General features: G+C 43.6%; 1 protein-coding gene across 3 annotated transcripts in view; it reads left to right on the forward strand.

Annotated features, from left to right (window-relative positions):
* Positions 1–23,567, forward strand: part of COL12A1 (collagen type XII alpha 1 chain) — a 413,394-nt gene that overhangs the window by 137,888 nt on the left and 251,939 nt on the right. For 2 of the 3 annotated variants that reach the window (XM_033936132.1, XM_033936135.1), the window contains exon 14: positions 17,501–17,770. The exons of the other annotated variant lie outside the window; for it this stretch is intronic. In XM_033936132.1, the coding sequence (XP_033792023.1) occupies positions 17,501–17,770 (270 nt within the window). The remainder of the gene's footprint in view (positions 1–17,500; positions 17,771–23,567) is intronic. 3 annotated transcript variants of the gene reach the window in all.

Below are 23,567 nucleotides of genomic sequence, written 5' to 3' on the forward strand. Positions count from 1 at the left end.
CCCGTTTTACCGTTTCATCAATTTTTCTTCCATCTGCATCTTTGCTTTCCTGACTACACGACCAGACTCTTAACTTTTCCAGATATTTTTGCCTGTCTTCCTCTTTCTGCAATATTTTGTAGTTTATGAAAGTTAACCTCTTATTCCTTACCTTCTCAGCTACTACCGGTACTTTTGAGAACCAAAGCGGCCTTCTTTTCCTCTTACGTTTACTTACTTGCCTCACAAAAAGGTTTGTCGCTCTTACAATTACTCCTTTCAGTTTTGCCCACTACATTTCCACTCCTTCCAGATGTTGGGTTGAGAACTTTTCAGCGACCACTCATATTCACTTCTCAGACAGCATTATGTATTCTCATGGCTTTCAGAATGTTAAGACAAGTGAGGCACTGTGATATTCAACACGAATGATTCACCCACACAGGCTATTCATAATACTTTGTATTTGTAGTCCTGTCTGCACATGTTTCACACACATTTCTTTCTGATATCCCATTCAAATACAACCACTCACAAATTCACACTCAAGTCTTCTGGTACATGTACGTGGGCAAAGGAAACCATTCATAAAGGAACCAATACCACAAAGTAGAAATTTAATTATAATACAAATTGCATCTATCTAATAGAAAAGCATCCAGCAAAAGCTTCTGCTATCAGACCCCCCTTTTAAGTCCTAAATTTGGGCATATAGCTGTTGATAGGCTGAAATTTTTTTTGTATATCTTTATTCATTTTTCAGCCTAAAAACAGTGCATAAAGAAATACAGTGGTACCTTGGATTACGAGCATAATCCATTCCAGGAGCATGCTCGTAATCCAAAATGCTCGTTTATCAAAGCGAGTTTCCCCACATAGGAAATAATGGAAACTCGCTTTGATAGATTCCCACCCTCCACTCCCCCCCCCCGAGGCCAGCAGCGCTGCTCCCCCCCCACGAGAACCGGCATTGCTCCCCCCCGAAGGCCCCCCCACAAACTGGCACCCCCCGCCGCCATCGGACACCCCCCACCGCCATCGGGCACCCCCCGCCGCGACCTGAGGTCCCCCAACCCACCCGAACCCTCTTCTTACTTCAGTGTAGCCTCCACACTGGCACCGGCACCAGCATGTCCTGCCGGTGCCCGAAGATCTGCTTCTTGTGCTGGGCCTTGAGCATGTGCGCATGCTCAAGGCCTGAGAGTTCACATTCTCGAACGTGAACTCTCAGGCCTTGAGCATGCGCACATGCTCAAGGCCCAGCACAGGAAGCAGATCTTCGGGCACCGGCAGGACATGCTGGTGCCGGTGTGGAGGCTACACTGAAGTAAGAAGAGGGTTCGGGTGGGTTGGGGGACCTCAGGTCGCGGCGGGGGGGTGGGTGCCCGATGGCAGCGGGGGGGGGGTGTGCCTGATGGCGGTGGGGGGATGTCCGATGCCGGCGGGGAGTGCTGGATTGCGGGGGGAGGGTGCCGGTTCGCGGGGGGGGGGGGCGCTCGCAAATCGAGGCGCGCTCGGTTTCCGAGGCGCCGATTTTGAGAATGTTTTGCTCGTCTTGCAAAACACTCGCAAACCGGTGCACTCGTAAACTGAGGTACCACTGTACATACCAGTAATTTGAAAAGCAGCATTTACATCAATCAATAAATATATGAGAAACCATTTTCACCCCCTCCCACCCACCCTAATTTCAATGTATTCAATAAATCATACAACAGTACATACATGTAATTAATGAACAAATCCAAATATAATATCCCTCTCTCTCCCACCCACCCCCCTTCCCTGGATGTGCAAATCAAACCAGTAACAGGAGAATAAACCATTTAATTACAATTATTAAAATTGGTCAATGGACCACACCTCAGTTTAAACATCAGGATTTTGGATAGGCTGAAATTTTGACGAAAAACTTTTTTTTTTTGAGATGCAAAGAACTTTTTTTTTTCCAGTAAGTGGAATTTGCTATTTCATCTGGAAATGCTTCTTATTCAGCGGGCTGTTTTTATTGCAGCGTTGTGGTTGGAGAGTTGAGGGAGGTGATGCTTAGAGGGTCCACGAACTGCTTGCATGCAGACAAAAAGGACTTTTGTGAGGAAGAAAACCGCAGACTGGGCAGCTCTGTAGTTCTCCTTTGCTATTGTTTTTGCTGAAGCGTGACATACCCCGGCTTTGGACATGCCTATGGACTAATATGGTTTGCAGGAAGATCTTTTCCCTAGCTGTTTGATTATATGAAACGAATGGTGCCAAAACCACATGCCGTATCCAAGAATTCCGTTGCACTGGTAAATGCAGGAGGGATAGAACTGGGAATGCAGGAGACGGTAACTGTATCTGAGCGCTGCTGCTTTAGTAATCTACGTACCCTGGGGATGAGGAGGTGGCTGGAACAGAACTGCCAGGAATTTCCTTTTTTCTACCCTCAGGCAGGTTATGAAATGACAAACACATACTGTACTTTGATTGTGTAACAGATTAAATGCATTTAATTTTCATTTTGCAAGATTAAAGGGCAGGTTAATATTAAAAAAAAAAAATTTAGGTTACAAAGGTCTGAGAGGTACTCAGCCTATAATTTTTGGAAGTGTAATTTAGAACCCTTCCCAATAATAGTTAACTCTGCCATGATGGATTAAAAGCCAGATCTTGTGTTAATAGGTGGAAAAGATCTTTGCATGTGAAGACTGTGTTTTATAAAAGAACAGTAGTAGGAAAAAATGATTTAATAAATTCACTTAAAGTCATGGGCTGGATATTCAAAGAGATAGTGTTTGCATCCCAATCCGTGAATCTTCAGCAGCAATATTCCTCAGATTCTATATAGGTCACCCAAAGTTGGGTATGGATGCTGGATCCATATGTAAATTAATTAGCCAATTAAGTGCTGTCAATCAATAATTAGTGTTAATAAGCGTTTAATTGACTGCAATTAGGACTTACATGTGGCTCAGCCCTATGCCCCGTTCTATAAGTTTACCTATAGAACTTCACGGTATTGCGGTATATAAGTTGTTATTATTATTATTATTATTATATTTCCAAGCATGCAACCCAAAAGGGATGTGGCCATGGGCGGGTCATAGGTGGATCAGGGGTGTTCCCAGAAATTAGGGACCACACTTTGGGTCCCAACCCTAGCTGTAAAAGTTGCTCTTCTTTTTTCAATCACAGCACTTGTTGAAACATCATATTATAGCCGTTAGTTAATCTGCTACTATATGCTTATTGAAAAATATAAAACTTATCTGTGCTGGAGCTGAGCTGCTGTGTGGATTTTGACGCGTTTTGCGGCAAGGCTGCTTCAGAAAACCCCGTAATTTCAATCTCTTCGGCAGAGCAAAGGGGTTTGTGAAGCTCTTTGGCTAGTGGTGATATTCATCTGCTATCTGTATAGTTAAGTGGTTTAATTTAAAATGCATAGCTACATGTGTGAAGGGCAATTCTATTCAGTATCCCCTGGATTCTATGTATGGCATCCAAATTTAGGCACAATCCCAAGATGTGCATGCAACAAGCTGTTAATGAGTAATAATTGGCCGCTAATAACCAATTATTGATGTTACTTGGCACCAATTAGGATATGAGCATGCATCTGGCATAAAATGAAGGAAGAAGTAATGGAATAAAGTACTGCCATTAAATAACAAGAAAAAGAGAACAGAAAGGTTTTTACAAAAAGGAGTGACAGCATGATTATGTAACAGTTAAAAGGACTAGGTAAACTGTTCTGCTTAGAGGATAGCAAAAATAAATCTCCCAAAAGATTCTCCATGCATCCAAGATTTGCCCTTATGTTCCTGGGAGATCACGTCACTTTTCTTCGAATCATAGTTTATCGTTCCGCTCATCCTCCGTGTCTTGCCTGGTGCTTACGCGGGAGAATGCCTTTTCTTGTTTTGCTCCCACATTGTGGAATCAGCTTTCTGTTGCTATTCAGGCAAAAGGCTCTTATAAGATATTTAAGGTGCTGATGATGAAAACTCACTTAAAAAAAAAAAAAGACCTTTTCTAGATTCGACAGTATACGAAGCCTTAATAAATGATAAACAATAATTGAGACAAAATACCCGAGGGTGTTAAATCTGTGCACCACCTTAGATGAATCTCTTCATAAAAGTAGTTAATAAATCCCAATAAATAAATGTTAGGCACACTGAGAGATTTTGTAGCTCAGGTTAAGCATAAGCAGCTCACACTAGCCAGACCTTCACGTGCCATAAATGGTGGCTGGAAACATACTGTATATGCCCGAATATAAGATGAGCCAAATATAGGTCAAGTTACCATTTTTCCCTCCAAAAAGGAAGAAAAAAGGATGATTCAAATATAAGCTGGGGGGAGGGGGTTAATATTCATGTGCCCTACCTTGCCAGGATCTGTACCCAACCCCCCTTACTCCCTACCAGGCTCTGCACCCTGTCCCCCTTCCTGCCCTAAATGGGGCTCTCCACCCTGTCCCCCTCCCTCCCTGCCAGGTTCTGCACCCTGTCCCACCTCTTCCCTGTATCCTATTTCCCCTCTCTCCTGATGTTGTGCAGGCCTCCACTGGGCCTGCCATATGACCTGGCCAACTCTGACAATTTATTTACCTTCCTCCCGCCTCCTCCTGCGTACTTTTTTGAATCCCTGGTGGTCCAGCGGTGTACCGGGCAGGAGTGAGATTTCTGCACTCCTGCCTGGTCCTGAGCTGCACCCTGAATGGCTGCCTTGAGTTCTCATGGCCCAGCAGTGTACTGGTCATGGGCAAGCTTTCCATGTTCCTACCTGGCCCTGAGTTGCTCCCTGAATGGCTGCTGCGAGTTCTCGTGAGTCCTGTGAGAACTTGCGGAAGCCATTCGGTGAGCGTCTCAGTGCCGGTCAGGAGTGCAGAAAGCTCACTCTTGCCCGGTACACCCCTGGACTGCGAGAACTCACAGCAGCCATTCAGAGGGGCTCAGCGCTGGGCAGGAGCATCAGAAAGCTTGCTCCTGCCCGGTACACCGCTAGACCACAAGAGATTCAAAAATGTATCCGGGGGAGGCGGAAGGGAGGTAACAAAAATTGTCAGAGTTGGCCGGGACAGGAGATGGGAGGGATCCCTTCTGTCCCAGCCCACCACTGGACCACCAGGCAGTGGCGTACCTAGCATCTGTAGCCCATAATTTTTTGACACCATCTGTACGAAAAACATGATTTTTAGTAACAATCCACACGTCACACAAGAATGTACCCTAGGAAAAGGCAGCATCTTACATACCGCAGTGAGCAGTACGTCAATAAACCCATTGTAAAACTAAACAAGCCAGACTAGTACAGATCAATCCTACACAGTCAATCCTAACAGAAAACCATGTCTTTTCGAACACACAGAACACAGAAAACATCTTCGCCTAATATGTAATAACAAACTAACCCCTCCTCCTTTTACAAAACTGTAGTGTGGTTTTTAGCCATGGTGGTAACAGCCAACGCTAAAAAACTCTCTACAGTTTTGTAAATGGGGAGATAGAATAAAAATACATAGACAAAGATTAAATTGACACACCAAGAAGCTGGACTCTGCATACAATGCAACACCACAGAAACAGCAATGCATCTCCCCTAAAGCAAAAAAAAAAAAAAAAATTTCTACCTTGTCTTCTCTGGTTTCTGTTTTCCTCATCTTCTTGTCAGTCTCTTCCTTTCATCCACGGTCTATCCTCTCTCTGCCCCTTCTATATGGCATCTTCTCTCCTATTCACTTTCCAGAAACTTTATGCCTCCCCCTCCCCCCTCTCCCACATCCTCTTAGTCTGGCATTTCACTCTCTCCCTTCCCCCCACTTCCATCAGCATCTTCCCCCTTTCTAACCCTTCACCACACCTCAATACCACCCTGACCCCCTTTCTCACCCTTCACCACGCTTCCATACCAATGCAATTTATGATGGTTATATCCTAAAAGCAGGACCTGAGGAGCCTGAGTGGCACAAACTGAACAGATGGTTCATTCTGCTCTTACTGGGTTGCGCAGACTTAGAAGTAAAGGTTGTCAGCCCTAGCGCCATTCCATTGTTATAACTGTGTCTGACATGAAGTGGGTGCTACAAATCATTGGATTATTGATGGAGGAAGGTGTGACTATGTGACATTATCAGGGACAGAAGATGTAACATCAGCAGCTTTTCTATAGAGTTTCAGGAAGAATGCAATATTTTTTAAATGTCAAACTGGCTTTTGGAAACTTTAAAAAGGGGTAGCCATATCTTAGTCTGGTGTAACAGACCTGACACAAGCAGGTGATAACTTATAGATTAACAAATTTTATTGAGGCATGCGCTGTCAAGGACAGAGTCCTCTTGACAGACGCATGAAGTGAAGCTCAAGCCATGGGTACATTTGACTTTAAGAAAGAAACTTTACAATTTATTTTGGATCTTCAGAGTATGACTTCTTCAGTTATTGTAACATTGGGGAGTGTTTCAAATGCCAGGAAAGGGGAAATAGTAGCTCTTCAGAAATTGTAAGGTCTTTGTGTTGCTGTTTCCATGGCCACATGCACATGCTTTAGAAACTAATGACCTCCCACAGACTGAAGCGCGATAACTGGATTGACATTTCCTTACAAAGAAGGTTTTAGCATATCAGAGAAACTCTGCGTAATATTTGAATTGCATAGCCTGTCGTCATCGCAGGCTGGAACAAGGATTCTGTGTGTGGCAGGGGAAATTAGTGCTGTCTCATGCATTTTTCAGATAAAGCATTCAAAGGATTTTGAGCCTGACATTTCCTGGTGGCTTTTATGATAATCATCAGACTATAATTTTTTTTTTTTTTCGTGAAATTTATACCATTTATAGGAAAAAAAAAAAAAAATCCAACCCAACAAATTAATGGAGATGATGTATTTGTTTTTTTTTGTTGTTTTTTTTTTTATCATAGTCAACAGTGAACACCAGCTTGTTAATTTGGGGGTTTTTAATAGTGGATATTCATTAAATAATGTATGAGTTTCCTACGTTTTCCTTTGACAGTCATCCACTTTGGATAGGGAATAAAGAAAAGGACTTACTGGTGGGTTTCCTTTAGACAGGGAATGCAATGCAGTAAGGAGGTGGTAGAACAGGAAAAGTTATTTGGGATTCATGAATCAAAGGTTCGCAATGATACCTGTTTATAAAATCAATGTAGCAAGTACAGCAACAATTAATCACTGCCTCCCCCCCCCCCCTTTGGTCAAAACTGCGGAAGTGGTTTTTAGGGCAGGCCAGTGTGCTGAACGATCTGCGATGCTCCCAACGTTAAAAACCGCTTTTGCACTCACTAAAAAGCACTCAAAGGAGACTAGTAATGTAGCAGAAATCCATTTATGAGGGGGGGGGCATGCATTTGCTGTCAGCCCCCATCACCTTGTACACTTCCTGGTACATGATCAGTTGTGCGCTTAAACTGAGCTTGCAGGAGGGGGGTGCCAGAACTGGTGGCTGGAAATGTGCCGCTGACTTCCTCTCTGGGGAAATCAAGCAGAAGACCTCTTCTTCTGGTGGGGCTTGGGCATCCCACCAGCCATTGCAACAGTTGCGGAAATATTTAGGGAGCCTAAGCCCAAATTGGGGGGGGTAGGTTCTTCAGGCCCCCCCATAGTGATGCCACCAATGGAATCACTGGCTTTCTCCCCCATTATCAGATAAAGGGTCTTTCAACTGAAATGGCATTGTCACATCACTCTCTACTGAACTGCAATGGGTTGTGCAGACTACCTAAATCTAATACCATGATGTCTTTCTTCAGGAAAGGAATGGAGAACAATGATGGAAATGTTATAATGTCCCTATATTTTTCCATGGTATGGCCGCAAGTTGACTACTATGTGCAATTCTGGTCGCCATATCTCAAAAAAGATATAGCGGAATTAGAAAAGGTACAGAGAAGGGTAACAACTTCCCTATGAGGAGAGGCTAAAGCAGCTGGGGCTCTTCAGTCTGAAAAAGAGATAGCTCACTGGTGATATGATAGAAGTCTATAAAATACTGAGTGGAGTGGACAGGATGGATGTGAATCGCTTGTTCACTCTTTCCAAAAATACTAGGACTAGGGGGAATGTGCTGAAGCTACTAAGTAGTGGTTTTAAAACAAACTGGAGAAAATATTTCTCCACACAATGTGTAATTAAACTTTGGAATTCATTGCCAGAGAATGTGGTGAAATCAGTTAGCTTAGCGAGGTTTAAAAAAAAAAAAGATCTGAATAATTTCCTAAAAGAGAAATCCATAGGCCATTATTGAGATGGCTTGGAGAAATCCACTGCATATATCTAGGATAAGTAGCATAAAATCTGTTTTATTACTTGGGGGCTCATAATAATAATTTAAAAAGTCCCAAAAGTGGCCTAAATGGGTACTTGGAAGATCAAAAAGTCTGATCGTCCAAGTACCCATAATCAAAGCTGGCTTTACACGTATCTAAAACGTTTCAGTGTTATGCTTTGATTTAAAACTAAACTGATTCTTATTCAGGAGATTATTTTGATCAATAAAATCTTGTTTGTAGTTGCTTGAAGGGAGGACGTTATCAACTTCAACCATTAATACGTGCTATTTTACTGTTATTCTCAGTTATTAGTAACTAGGGGCTCCTTTTACTAAGCTGCGATAGCGGCTTTAGCACGCATTTTGCACACGCAGAATTGTTGCGCGCATTAGACGTTAACGCCAGCATTGAGCTGGCGTTAGTTCTAGCCACGTAGTGTGGGTTTAGCGCACGCTAAAATTCTGCGCGCGCTAAAAACGCTTGAACAAAATCTCAACCTGAAGCCTCAAAGAGCCATTTTGAGTCCGATTCTCTATATGGTGCCTAAAACAGTGAGGCTGACTAGAACTAGAGTTAATGATAACATAATGTCTTAACAGTAGCTCACTACTCAAAAACAATGGAAAAAATCCTAAACGTTTACCAACCAAACAACCGGCGCCATTTTCAATCCCGTATACTACAGGTAGTGCTGTTCACACCTGAACACTAGACCCCTGAAGAAGTCCATAATTGGCGAAACGGGTCCTGTAGGGCCAGCTGTTCATGTTACACAGTTTGGTACATGATTCACAATCAGTGACTCAGTTTAAAGCTAAGTGTCGCTTGTTTTTTACCATTTTATCATAAAAATGCACATATTATACATAGAGTAGGTGGCTTAAGGAGCTCGATGAAAGAAACCTTTTGCCTGCCAAACGCTTGTGCAGTCTATTGAAATGCCAAGCTCAGGAAACTGAGAGCTCCTTAATAATAATAATAATAACAGCTTATATACCGCAATACTGTGAAGTTCTATGCAGTTTACAAAGATTAAGCAAAGGTACAAATTGATTGACTTTAAGAGGGGAGGAAGAAAGAGGGTTAATAGGACAGGAAATACATTTTTGAGGAGAGAGTGATCAATAGAACAAGTTAATCGCTATAGAGGGGAGAGAGAAGAGAGGATCAGTTGTCTAGATACTTTAGGAACAGGTGTGTTTTCAGACGTTTCCTAAATTCCTCATAAGTAGTGGGCGAAAGCAATTGTTCTAGGTCTTTACCCCATGATGCTGCTTGGTGCGAGAGAAGATGTTCATGGTGTTTTTTCAGTTTACAACCTCTCACTGGGGGAGAAACGAAGTTGGAATGTGAGCTTCTCTTGTGTCTGTTGGCTGAGAAGATGAAAAGGTCAGTTATATATTTAGGGGCAAGTCCGTGTAGTGCTTTGAAGCAGAAGCAGGCAAATTTAAACTTTATGCACGCCTCCATTGGCAGCCAATGCAGCTGCCGGTAGTAGGGTGTCACGTGGTCAAACTTCCTCAGCCCAAAGATCAGTTTGACCGCTGCATTTTGCATCAATTGTAAACGCTGCATGTTCTTTTGGGAAATTGCTAAATAGGCGATGTTACAGTAGTCAAGTAGACTCAGTACGAGGGATTGGACTAGGGTTCTGAATGCCGCTGTATCGAAATAAGCTTTAATGGATCTGAGTTTCCAGAGAGTGTATTTGTTTGGAAAAACGTATATATAAAAAAAGGGATTGCAATGCCTACTGGCGTCTAAGAAAGCTTAGGCGCTTCTAGGCACAGTTCTATAAATGGCAGCTAGAGGCTGATTGACAACCATGTCAAATGGTGCCTAGGAGTTAGACAAAACAAAGAGAAATCCAACAGGTCTGCAATAAAAGGCGAACACCAAGAACAAAAAAAGACTGCAGATTACAATGTACAAGGTACAGAAATGTTTATTAAAAAACTATATAAAGTTGTAATCCAAAGAAGTGACTCTCATATACATGGAGTATGGACCCAAAACGGTCTGTGATTCGGAGAAATACTCCTTCCTCAGGGGTCCAAAAATATCCTGTCAACAGTTACGGTGCTCACACTGTGCGTTAGCCCGGAAGAAGTCTTTGCCTTCAATTCACAAATTTTAATCATTTTATATATTTATGCTGTTCTCCACATGACTCTCTATTTGTGACACATAGGATATTTTTGGACCCCCTGTTTCTCCATGGGTCCGTTCTCCATGTATATGAGAGTCACTTTTTGGATTACAATTTTATATAGTTTTTTAATAAACATTCCTGTACCTTGTACATTGTAATCTGCCGTCTTTTTTGGGCCAAGGAGTTAGACGCCATTTATAGACCAGGGCCTTAGTTTATAATCTGTTCATAGTGTTGGAATTACTCTAATACATTTGGCAAATTTAGCACTTGAAATGGTGTGAAAGACTAGTCAGTCGCACAGGCCAGTTTTCAGGTATTTTAAGCTCTAGTTACCATGGAGACATGAACTGGCACCACCCAAGCCATTGCCATAAAGTAGCATGAGCTAATTTTAACACAGAATGAAATAACATATTAACCCCCCCCTCTTTTACTAAACCACGATAATGGCTATTAGCACAGGAAGCCGCGCTGAATGCTCTGCGTGGATTCTGACGCTCATTGGAACTCTATGAGTGTCGGGAGCAGCATGGAGCATTTAACGCGGCTCCCTGTGCTAGTAACCACTATTGCGGTTTAGTAAAAGGGGGGGGTTAAGTGAGTTACTTTAACCCTTTATTTGCCATTGTTGCTCAGAAGCGCCGTGTGTTTCTAAGGCTCTTATGGGAGATCTGCATCTCCAAATGCCTGGTTATTTGGCACCGTTGCTCTCATTCGACATCAAGGTATGTAAAGCAGCCGATTCACCATCTGCCAATTAAAGGGTTAAAGAGAAATCGAAATGGACTGGGTGTGGCTCGATGCCTTAATAGTTAAATCCGTTGCCTAGCTTTTAGGAAAGCAGGCTTGTGTAACTTTATAGGATCTACAGATATTGTGCTAGGGCAGGGGTGTCAAAGTCCCTCCTCGAGGGCCGCAATCCAGTCGGGTTTTCAGGATTTCCCCAATGAATATGCATGAGGTCTATTTGCATGCATTGCTTTCATTGTATGCTAATAGATCTCGTGCATATTCATTGGGGAAATCCTGAAAACCCGATTGGATTGCGGCCCTCGAGGAGGGACTTTGACACCCCTGTGCTAGGGTGTTGTGGGAGGCCAGGAGATGCATTTCTCCTGAAGCTCAGACAGAACACTTTTACTGACTCAACTCGAGGCAGCTCCTTATGCAAAACATATCTATTAGTGCGTCTGAAGTTTCCAACCTGCAGGGCAGTTCAAGTCTGGAAATTGCCTCTTTCCAACACGATCTTCTCATGACTGCAAATAATACAGCAACTGTCTGAAAAGGTTCATTTTCCTTGGACTATATCATGTGCTGTCAGCATTTTTTATCCTTTTTTTTTTTTTCCAATCAGACTTTTCCATCAAGAGTTGGTGGCTTGGTTGAAAGCCTAAAACCTTAGTTTTGATCAGATCTAAAATAGAAGTTTCCTGGTTTCAAAGGCTTTGCTTTCTTTTTCCAGTGCTGGTTCCTATTTTGTTAGGAGGTAGATAGGATTATGGCTCATTGCAGACAGAATATTTGCATGCACTGTGCAGTGGGTCGGGGTGAATTTTGCTGTTTCTGTGACTGTAGGATGTTAAAGAGTTTGCTGAAAACCCTGATGTGCAGATATTTTTGTGGTGAAATCATGCTGTGGCAAAGCTCTTGTGTGTAATGGCCAATGTGTGGTGACGTGCATTTGTTCCACCATAAATCACGAAATATGGCAAAGCTTGAAGTCGAATTCCCACATTTTTCCATTTGGATGTCTTTCTTGTTGTTCTGTTTTAATGGATTAGAAAAGTGAAGACTTGAAATCATTAGCTTATGGTGGGAATCAGAAGGGTCTCAAATTTATTTTCAGTAACAAAGCCTTTTTAAAAGGTCCAGAAGTTCATCAAGGGTTTGAGGAGATTGTGTGCTTATCATACTGGCTTTTCAGTGGGGCTGTGGATGACATAGGGGCTCATTTTCAAAGCAAGTAGACACACAAAAGTACTATAGGTTACTATGGTACTTTTGTGTATCTACTTGCTTTGAAAATGAGCTCCTAATTCGATTTTATCTTGTAAGTTCTTTTCAGCTTCACTCTGTGGAAATATAGCTTTAGTCTATTTGCTCCGGCAATGTCTTCCACTCTTTGTTCATTCTGGGAAGCTAGAGATGCTGGAATTATAAGAAGGCGAAAGATGTTATTTATACAAATCTGGGGTTCTTATTTGCAAGACTTACATCCTAAGGGCCGTAGTGCGATTTTAAGTTGGATCTCTTAATTGGGCTTTTATTTGGTGACGGGACTAAATCGCGCAAGACAACGGCGCGCCGACAACTGAGTGCAGACAACTGAACGCAAGGTTGACGGCGCGCCGAAGAAAAGCACTATTTTAAAGGGCTCCGACAGGGGTGTGTGGTGGTGGGGAAACCCCCACTTTACTTAACAGACATTGCGCTGGCGTTGTGGGGGCTTTGGGGGTTGTAACCACCCACATTATACTTAAAACTGAACCTTTTCCCTAAAAAACAGGCAAAAAGTTTGGTTTCAAGTATAATGAGGGGGGTTACAAAACCCCCAAACCCCCCACAACGCCAGCGCGATGTCTGTTAAGTAAAATGGGGGGGTTCCCCACCAACACCCCCCATCGGAACCCTTTAAAATAGTGCTTTTCTTCGGCGCGCCGTCAACCTTGCGCTCAGTTGTCTGTGCTCAGTTGTAGGCGCGCCGTTGTCTCGCGCGATTTTGTCTATGAACCTTTTATTTAGTTAAGTGAAGAGAGTATCATTGGGTAGAGAGTACTATAGGGTGGGGAGGGGTGGGAGTGAAGAGGAATGGTAAAGGTTCAAACACTTATAGATATAGTGGGGGTTTATTGAAATTGGAATTTGTCTTTTATTATGTATATTATATTATAATAGTTGATGCATTATTGATGTGCTTTGATGTTGTATTTGCTGTATTTGATGATGTTTGCATCAATAAAAATTGTTTGAATCTAAACATCAGGAATAACTAACCTAGGGTTACCAGACGTCTTGATTTTCCCAGACATGCCCTCTTTTTGGAGGACATGTCCGGGCGTCCAGACAGCTTTGTCCAGGTTTTGAAAAGCATCCAGATCGCGTCGGGAGGGGGCACCTGCACATGGGCTGATACTCCTGCCGACCGATGAGAACAGGCTGAGGGGCGGAGCTGGGGGCGGGGCTTGGTCATGGTGTGGGCATGACAGGGTGGGGCTGGGTGGAACTGGGCAGGCCTAGGGGCGGGTCTATGGGTCTGGATTTTCCGCAAGTAAAATCTGGTAACCTTAAACTTACCATAACTCACAGAGATCATGAAAAAAAAAAACGTACAGCATTTATTTAAGAATTCAGGTATGACCAGTCTCTGCATCACTCTTTCTTCTGGATTGCCATCTATCAAGAATCTCTGCATTTTAATAGGAAAGGATTGTCTGTATTTCTCTCTCTTAACTTTTCACAGTGATGTTTGTTGTGACTATGGGCTCCTTTTATGAAGCCGCGTTAGGGGTTTAATGCACGTAATAGCATGTGCTAAACTGCCGGCGTGCTTGCCGCTACCGCCTCCTCTTGAGCAGGCTGTAGTTTTTCGGCTAGCGTGGGGGTTAGCGTGTGATAAAAAGTCGCATGCGATAAAGCCGCTAACGCGGCTTCGTTAAAGGAGCCCTATGTCTTGTTAAATTTTCCCTGAGGATGGTGAATAAGGACCAGTCTTCCCACCAAGTCTGCCCTGTTGTCTTTCTCTCTGGTTCTTTACATTGTAGGTGCATATTAATTTTTGTACCTAAAACTGGTACTTCCATTCATATGATTACCCTATACATGTGGTCCTGGATTTTTTTTGAAATCCCAGTCTGGCCTCTGTCATCTTCCTGTTTGCTTCTTTCAGGCCCCTTCTTTTGTTTTGTTTTTAAGCTCTATAATAATCCAAATAGACATTGAAACTTGTGAGGCTGTTGTCATAAATGTACTTGCTGAGGGCTTTAGAATATAAGAACATAAGAATTGCCATCTCCAGATCAGACCTTAGGTCCATCAAGTCCGGTGATCCACACACGCAGAGGTCCCGCCAGGTGTACCTTGGCATAGTTTTAGTCCCCATATCACTGTATGCTTCTCAAGGGAGATATGCATCTAATTTACCCTTACCCGTATCACTCTATGCCACTCTTAAGGAGATGTGCATCTAGTTTACCCTTAAATCCTAGAATGGTGGATTCTGCAATTACTTCCTCTGGGAGAGCATGCCAGGTGTCCACCACTCGCTGCGTGAAACAGAACTTCCTGATATTCGTCCTGGACCTGTCCCCCCTCATCTTCAGTCTATGTCCTCTTGTCCATGTCACATTGGACATTGTAAATAACTGCTTTCCCTGCTCCATTTTGTCGAATCCTTTCAGTATTTTGAAAGTCTCGATCAGATCCCCTCGCAGTCTCCTCTTCTCAAGGGAGAACAACCCCAGTCTCCTAAGTCGTTCCTCGTAGTCCAGGTTCTCCATACCTTTCACTAGCTTCGTTGCTCATCTCTGCACCCTCTCTAGCTTTGAGGCACAGTTGCTCCAAGCAGCTTGCTGCATCCTTCTTGGAAGCTTAATGGAGCTTACTTTGTAACAGTGGTCATCCCTTCGACTATTGATGTGCTTGGACAGAGGTTAGCTAGCTTCTTTGGAGCTTCTGGAAGTCAATCTGGGTTACAAGTAATAGGATATTGGGTACCTCCATTCCTATGTTTTACGATATGGTTCTCTTTGGAACTAAGAACAGATTACTTCTTGTAATGACTGGGATTGCTATACAAATGATCACAAAAAACTGGAAGAATTGTGATAGACTGAATCACACCTTTTGGTGGGAATCCCTGTGCTTATGTTATCGGTACAAACGTATGAATTCGGAAATAAAGGGTTATGGTAAAAACTTCAACGAGATTTGAAGCCCATTAGCAAATTTTGGATCCACCAATTAATATTCCGAGCCTTCCATTTTATTGATTTTTATACACACATCCGGGTTGGGTGGGGGGAAGATGTCTATATTATTAATTGTTAGTAAAAGTGCTGTTATTTGGTGCCAATTGTTGTATTTTTGTATGCACTTTGTGTATGTTTTAAAATAAAGATTTATAAAAAAAAAAGCTAGCTTCTTTGACTATTCAATCCGAGAATCCTCTGAGACAGAAAAAGATTTTACCCATGACGGTTTATTTCTCCTCTCCAAATAACTCAATGACTCTTGAATTGCTTTTTTCTGAAGGTGATATAAATATGTCCCATGATTAGCTTTTAGATATCATTATTTGGGATGTTTGCTGTCTTCAGCCCTGGAGAATCCATATATCAGAAGTCATTCTGAGCACAGCATGATAGCAAGTAACACTGGTGTTCACAGCCACCAACAGCTATTTTGTTTTGTTCATTGGTCGAACTCATGCTACCAGAATCTAAAATTTCAGATGATTTCACAGGCCAGCAACAACAACAAAATCTTGGTGCCTTGGTTTTTTTTTTACCTCTTCCTGGGGTGCTGATTCAATTGATGCAACTTACCAAAAACAGAACATACCTCAAACAAGGATATGTCATTATGTAGCAATGACTATAAATCCTGTTACATAAACCAGACCATAAATTTACTCTTTATCAGAAAATTAAAATAAAATAGCTCTTATATTTTAAACTTAGAATAACAATTTGCTATATCTGCTGTGCCACTCAATATGACTCAGTTTAATCATAGAGTTATTACTGTGCAGTGTGATTGTGATTACTGCAATTAAAATATGTGAAAAAATACAAAATGAAGTTCAATATCTCATTGATATAATTCACAATCAAACTTATCTTATAGTTGGCTCTCAATTGAATTCGCTAACATTTCCGTAGTCCCCAGAGCCTGACTTGACCAGTTTCATCTATATGACTGCTTCGGGGGTTGAGGACTGACTGCAGCTTGCAGAGATCATAAAATAACTTCCAGCATTTGTTTAAGAATTCAGATACAACCAGTCTCTACACTGATAGCCTTAAATCAGGGGCATCAAAGTCCCTCCTTGAAGGCCGCAATCCAGTCGGGTTTTCAGGATTTCCATAATGAATATGCATGATATCTATTTGCATGTACTGTTTTCATTGTATGCTAATAGATTCTCATGTATATTCACTGGGAAAATCTTGAAAACCTGACTGGATTGCGGCCCTCGAAGAGGGACTTTGACACCCCTGCCTTAAATGAAAGTAGGCACCTCAGGCAATTGAGATTGTGTGACTTGCCCAAGGTGTGTCAGTGGGGAGAAAGTAGAACTGGAACCCTGGCTTTACTAACGCTTAGCTCATTGCTCTAACTACTTGGCCATCCCTTCTGCTTGTAGACCAGAGTTGTCCGATGTTGGTCCTTGAGGGCCGCAATCCAGTCAGGTCTTCAGGATTTCCCCAATGAATTTGCATGAGATCTATTTGCAAGCATGGCTTCCAAGACAACAGAGTAAAATATATTTTCAGAATTTTTCCTTAAGAGAATTCTCTTCTCTGCAGCTTGTTACTTATGCACAAATTGAGGTAATTATAAAGAAACAGAGAAAATGTTTGCAGAAAAGGATTGTTTTGACTCTCCTAGTATAGGGCTACCTTATGGCTCCAGAAAAAGGAGGACGTATTGAGACATCCTGGTTCTTCTTCCATTGCTTTCAATGGAAGTAGAACCCAGATGTCTCAACTGTCCTCTGTACTTCCATTGCTTTCAATGGAAGCAAACCTGGATGTCTCAGTCGGTCCTCCTTTTTCTGGAGTGATATGGTAACCCTATCTTAGCACATGCCTTCTGTTTAGCCACAGGTCTTATTAGTTTTGTTGTCTTTCCCTTTGCTCTGCCATTGAGATCCCTGTGGGCCTTTCTCATGTCAACTTGAACTTTGCCAATGATAATCTCTACTGGAAATCTGTTCCAAGCATTGCCTAAAGTCATCATTTGCATTGATTTTTAGCAGGTATTCATGTATTTTCATTTTATTTCATTACTATAAAACAAATCGATAATGCTGATATTGTATGAGTAACTTGGATTGGATTTCAAAGTGACATGTTCTCCATTATTCTTGCAGATATTGGCTCACCTCGAGACTTGGTAACAAAAGACATTACTGATACTAGCATTGGTGTATCCTGGACCCCAGCTCCGGGGACAGTTCGTGGGTACAGAATAGCATGGAAATCACTCATCGATGACAAGTCAGGAGAAAAGAATATTCCAGGGACAACAACTGATACTGTGATTGAAGACCTGCAACCAGAAACGAAATATAAGATCCAAGTCTTTGCCACTTACAGCAGTGGAGAGGGAGAACCCCTTAAGGGGGAAGCCACAACAGATGGTACAGTACAGCATGATTACTCTGTTTCAGTAATGTCAAGGGTCATGATCTTTCTTTTTCAATACTCTAGTTCAGGGTTTCTCATCCCAGTCCTTGGAGCATAAAATAGAAATAGCCTTACTGGGTCAGATCAACGGTCCATCAAGTCCAGTAGCCCATTCTCACGGTGGCCAAGCCAGGTTACTAGTACCTGGCCAAAACCCAAAGAGTAAACCAAGAAGAAGAGGACTTCATTACTGTATAATCATCCTACCCAGAATGACATTACAAGAGTAGCAACACGATATTTGCACAAAGTGTAAAATGTGTTTCAAGGGGTGCATAGACTATGAATACTTCACCAAAATAGCTGGACCTTTTCAGCTATTATAAACAGCCCTTGTACAAGGGCTGTTTATAATAGCTGAAAAAGTCCAGCTATTTTGGTGAAGTATTACAAGAGTAGCAACATTCCATGCTACTGATCCAGGGCAAGCAGTGGCATTCCCCATGTCTTTCTCAATAACAGACTATGAACCTTTCCTCCAGGAAATTGTCCAAACCCTTCTCAAAACCAGCTACATTATCTGCTCTTACTACAACCTCTGGCAATGCGTTCCAGAGCTTAACTATTCTCTGAGTGAAAAAATATTTCCTCCTATTGGTTTAAAAAGTATTTCTCTATAACTTCATCGAGTGTCCCCTAGTCTTTGTAATTTTTGACAGAGTGAAAAATCGATCCACTTGTACCCATTCTACTCCACTCAGGATTTTGTAGAGAAACCTCAGCTGTTTCTTTTCCAAGCTGAAGAACCCTAACGTTTTTAGTCATTCCTCATACGAGAGGAGTTCCATCCCCTTTATCAATTTGGTCACTCTTTTATGAACCTTTTCTAGAATCGCTATATGTTTCTTGATATAAGGAAACCAAAATTGAATTCAATACTCCAGGTGAGGTCGCACCATGGAGTGATATAGAGGCATTATAACATTTTTAGTCTGTTAACCATCCCTTTTTAAAATAATTCCTAGCATCCTATTTGCCGTTTTGGCCGCTGTTTGCTTTTTTGACACCCAGATCCATTCCTTGGGTGCTAACATCCGATAACTGTGATTTGGATTATTCTTACCAATGTGCATCACTTTTCACTTGTCCACATTATATTTCATCTGCCATTTTCCTAAGGTCTGCCTGCAATTTTTCACAATTTATATCTGTTTTAACAACTTTGAACAGTTTAGTGTCACCTCACTGGTCGTTCCAGTTTCCAGATCATTTATAAATAAGTTAAATACACCAGTCCCATTACAGATCTCTCCTCCATTGAGAAAAATGACCTTATCCCAGGACAAGCAGGCAGCTATTCTTGACTGATGGGTGACGGCACCGACGGAGCCCCGGTACGGACAATTTTAGAGTGATCTCACTCTAAAAACTTTTAGAAAGTTCTAGCTCGGCCGCACCGCGCACGCGCGAGTGCCTTCCCGCCCGACAGAGGCGCGCGGTCCCTCAGTTTCTTAGTTTCCGCGGAGCTAAGAAGACGCGTTTTCAACGGCTGTTGAAATTTTTTCTTAACTTGCCTTCCCGCTCGCGTAAACGTTTGATTTCTTTAACCTTTCTTTTATTTTGATTACAAAAAAAAAAAAAAAAAAAAACCATCTTATATTTTTTTCTTCAATTTCGGTTTTTCCCCGGCGGGGCCTTCTGCCACCATCGAAGCCTCGGCCTTCGATTTGGCGGAAGCCGTTTTCCCTTTCATGCCCCCTCAACCGGGTTTTAAAAAGTGCCAGCGGTGTGCTAGGCCTATATCTCTCACGGACCCACACAACTGGTGCTTGCAGTGTTTGGGTCCTGAGCATCAGGCCTCTTCTTGCACCCGCTGTGCTACTTTAAAGAATAGAACTTTAAAAAATCGCTTAATTCAACAGCGTTTGTTATTCGGTGCCGAGATGTCCGACCCCGTTCCTTCGACTCCGGCTTCGGCACCGCTTCAGTCGGCACCCTCGTCTTCGACGCCGCGTGATTCCACACCGGCATCCCAACAGTCAGGTAAGCCGGCTAAGAAGCCTTCCCCGCTGGAACGTCTTCCGGCCTCGAGTGCAGTGAGCCCAGTCCTGCCGCCGGTTAGACGCCAGCGGAAGCGCTCCGCCCCTATTGAGGTGAGTCCCTCGACATCGGGCTCCTCATCTCCGGGGCGTAGAGCGGCACCGCAGGTACCGCAGAAGAAAAAAGCGGTACCGGTGCCATCCCTCGATGACCGCATTACGGCCATCCTTCATGTACAGCTTAAGGAGCAATTAGAACGACTCCTTCCTGCTATAATGACACCGAACCTTCCGGTGCCAGTCCGCACCGAGCCATCGGTACCGGTTGTACATCAACCCGTGTCGGTACCGGTTGTCGAACCTGTCTTACCTGCTTCTACTGTCTCGGTACCGCTTCACCTAACTTCATCGGTATCGATGCCAGTCCTTGCACCGGAGCCGACAGCTCACCATCAATCGGTACAGACTTCGGCACCGGTGCGACCGATAACATCGCCTGACTCGGTATCGATGAGGTCGGGTAAGTCGGTACGCAAAACCCGACACATGCAAACATCGACACCTGAGTCTCGGGACCATTCTTCCCATGTCAGAGACCCTGATCTGTGGGGGGACTCAGAGGAACCCTTTCTTTCTGAAGGAGAATGTTCCTCAGAGGAGGAGGATTCGGCTCTCCCTGACCCATCCTCCAAACAGACCACTTCCTCTTTCTCCAATTTCTTGAAGGAGATGTGTGAGTCTTTGTCCATTCCTTTGGAGGCTGAATCCAAAAAGTCTAAAGCTTTTTTGGATGCCCTTGATTTTGATCAGCCTCCAAAGGAATTTTTGAAGCTTCCCCTTCATGACATCTTGAGGGAAACTTTCTATAAAAATTTAGAGACTCCTTTAACTGTTCCAGGGGCCCCACGTAAACTGGATTCTCTATACAAGGTAATTCCCATTCCTGGGTTCGACAAGCCTCAACTTCCACACGAATCCTTATTTGTCGAATCCACCCTTAAAAAGACTTCAGGAGCCAGTGTATATGCATCTGTCCCTCCTGGCAGAGAAGGAAGGGCCATGGATAAATTCGGTAAGAGGCTCTACCAGAACGCTATGTTAGCAAATAGAGCTAGTAATTATGCTTTTCATTTTTCTTTTTATTTAAAGCATCTCCTTACCACCATGGCTTCCTTCGAGAAGTATCTTCCTTCAAGAAAACATCCATCTTTTCACTCCTGCTTGTCGTCTCTATTCCAACTTCGTAAGTTTATGGTTAGGTCCATATATGACACCTTTGAACTTACATCCAGAGCGACAGCTATGTCGGTAGCTATGCGCCGTTTGGCCTGGCTTCGGGTATCCGAGCTTGATGTTAACCATCAAGATCGGTTAGCCAACGCCCCATGCCTAGGGGATGAGCTCTTTGGGGATTCCATGGACTCTACCACCCAAAAGCTCTCGGCTCATGAGACGCGCTGGGATACCCTGCTCAAGAATAAAAAGAAGCCTCCTCCACCAAGACCATACAGGCAGCAATCGGCTTATCAACGCCGTTTCACAGCCCGTCCATTACCTACCACTGCTCAACAACCTCGACGTCAGAGGCAACAGCAACGTCAGCCTCCCCGACAGCAGCAACAGCAGCAACCTGCGAAACAACCTCCTCAGCAGAAGTCACAGCCCTTTTGACTTCATTCTCCGCAGTATAGCCAGTATCCCTGTTCCTGTTCTCCTGCCTCAACCAATAGGAGGTCGACTTTCTCTGTTCTTCAGCCGGTGGGAAGTAATCACTTCGGACCAATGGGTCCTCAACATCATCCGCCACGGCTACTCTCTCAACTTTCAGACTCTCCCACCTCAAAGCCTGCCAAAAGAGTCTGCTTTGAACAGTCCTCAATCAGCCCTCCTTATTCAGGAGGTCCAATCCCTCCTCCTTCTGAACGCTATAGAGGAAGTTCCTCTAGATCAAAAGGGGCAGGGATTCTACTCCCGTTACTTTCTAGTTCCCAAAAAGACAGGAGATCTCAGACCCATCCTGGACCTTCGCGATCTCAACATTCATCTAGTAAAAGAAAAATTCAAGATGCTTTCTTTAGCCATACTTTATCCCCTTCTAAATCAAAACGACTGGCTATGCTCCCTCGATCTCAAAGAGGCTTACACTCACATACCGATCAATGTAACCTCAAGACCATATCTCCGATTCATGATCAATCATTGTCATTACCAGTACAAGGTGCTGCCCTTCGGTCTTGCCTCATCTGCAAGGGTATTCACCAAATGTCTCATTGTGGTGGCGGCTTTTCTGCGCTCTCACCACCTGCAAGTATTTCCTTACCTGGACGATTGGTTGATCAAAGACACTTCTGCCCAAGCGGTCCTTCTGGCCACCAACCAAACCATCCAGTTTCTGCAACTTCTGGGATTCGAGATCAATCTACCCAAATCTCATATCATTCCCACTCAGAGACTTCAATTCATTGGAGCGATCCTAGATACACTCCTCATGAGAGCTTTCCTGCCATCCAATCGACTTCAGACCCTTCAGTCTCTATGTCACCAGGTACTTCCTCTGCCGTCCATCTCAGCGAGACAAATGATGGTGCTCTTGGGACACATGGCATCCACAGTTCATGTCACACCTCATGCCCGTCTTCACCTGCGCACTCCTCAATGGACCCTTGCGACCCAGTGGTCCCAAGCGTCGGACTCTTGCTCACGACACATATCTGTGACATCATCTCTTCGTCAGTCTCTGCAATGGTGGTTGGTATCCTCAAATCTATCCAGAGGTCTTCTGTTCCATCAGCCTCCTCATCAACTAGTCATCACCACCGACGCCTCTCTGTACGCATGGGGAGCTCACTTGAACGAGTTCCAGACTCAGGGTCTTTGGTCAGCCCAGGAAAAGAAGCATCAAATCAATTTCCTGGAACTCAGAGCGATGTTTTACGCCCTCAAGGCCTTTCAACACCTTCTCTTTCCTCAGGTCCTTCTGTTGTGCACAGACAATCAGGTTGCGATGTACTACATCAACAAACAGGGTGGGACAGGCTCTCGCCTTTTATGCCAGGAAGCCCAGAAGATCTGGAATTGGGCCATAGATCATCATCTCTTCCTGAAAGCTATTTACATTCAGGGGAAACAGAATTCATTAGCGGACAAACTCAGCAGAATTCTCCAGCCTCACGAGTGGACACTCGACCCTGTAACTCTACAGTCTATCTTCACTCAATGGGGCACTCCTCAGATAGACCTCTTTGCAGCTCCTCACAATCACCAGCTGCCCCGTTTCTGCTCAAGACTTTACTCTCCACTCCGTCTCACAGCAGATGCTTTTCTCCTCGACTGGTCGAATCTGTTCCTGTACGCCTTCCCTCCTCTACCTCTCATGTTGAGAACCTTGTTCAAGCTCAAGAGGGAACGAGCCACCATGATTCTGATTGCTCCGAGGTGGCCCAGGCAACATTGGTTCTCCCTTCTACTTCAACTCAGTTCCAGGGAACCTTTTCCTCTTCCTCTGTTTCCTTCTCTGCTTACGCAACAGCAGGGAACCCTTCTGCATCCCAACCTCCAGTCTCTACACCTGATGGCTTGGTATCTCTCGGGCTGAACTCGACTGATACTCTTTTGTCTCAGCCCGTTCGTTCCATTCTGGATGCTTCCAGGAAACCAGCCACTCTACAATGTTACCATCAAAAGTGGACGAGGTTTTCTTCCTGGTGTCTTCTTCATCATCTTGATCCCACTTCCCTAGCGGTGGAGACGTTGTTGGATTATCTTCTTTCTT

Source organism: Geotrypetes seraphini, chromosome 3, assembly GCF_902459505.1.
Source record: "Geotrypetes seraphini chromosome 3, aGeoSer1.1, whole genome shotgun sequence".
In the NCBI taxonomy this organism is placed as follows: Eukaryota; Metazoa; Chordata; class Amphibia; order Gymnophiona; family Dermophiidae; genus Geotrypetes; species Geotrypetes seraphini.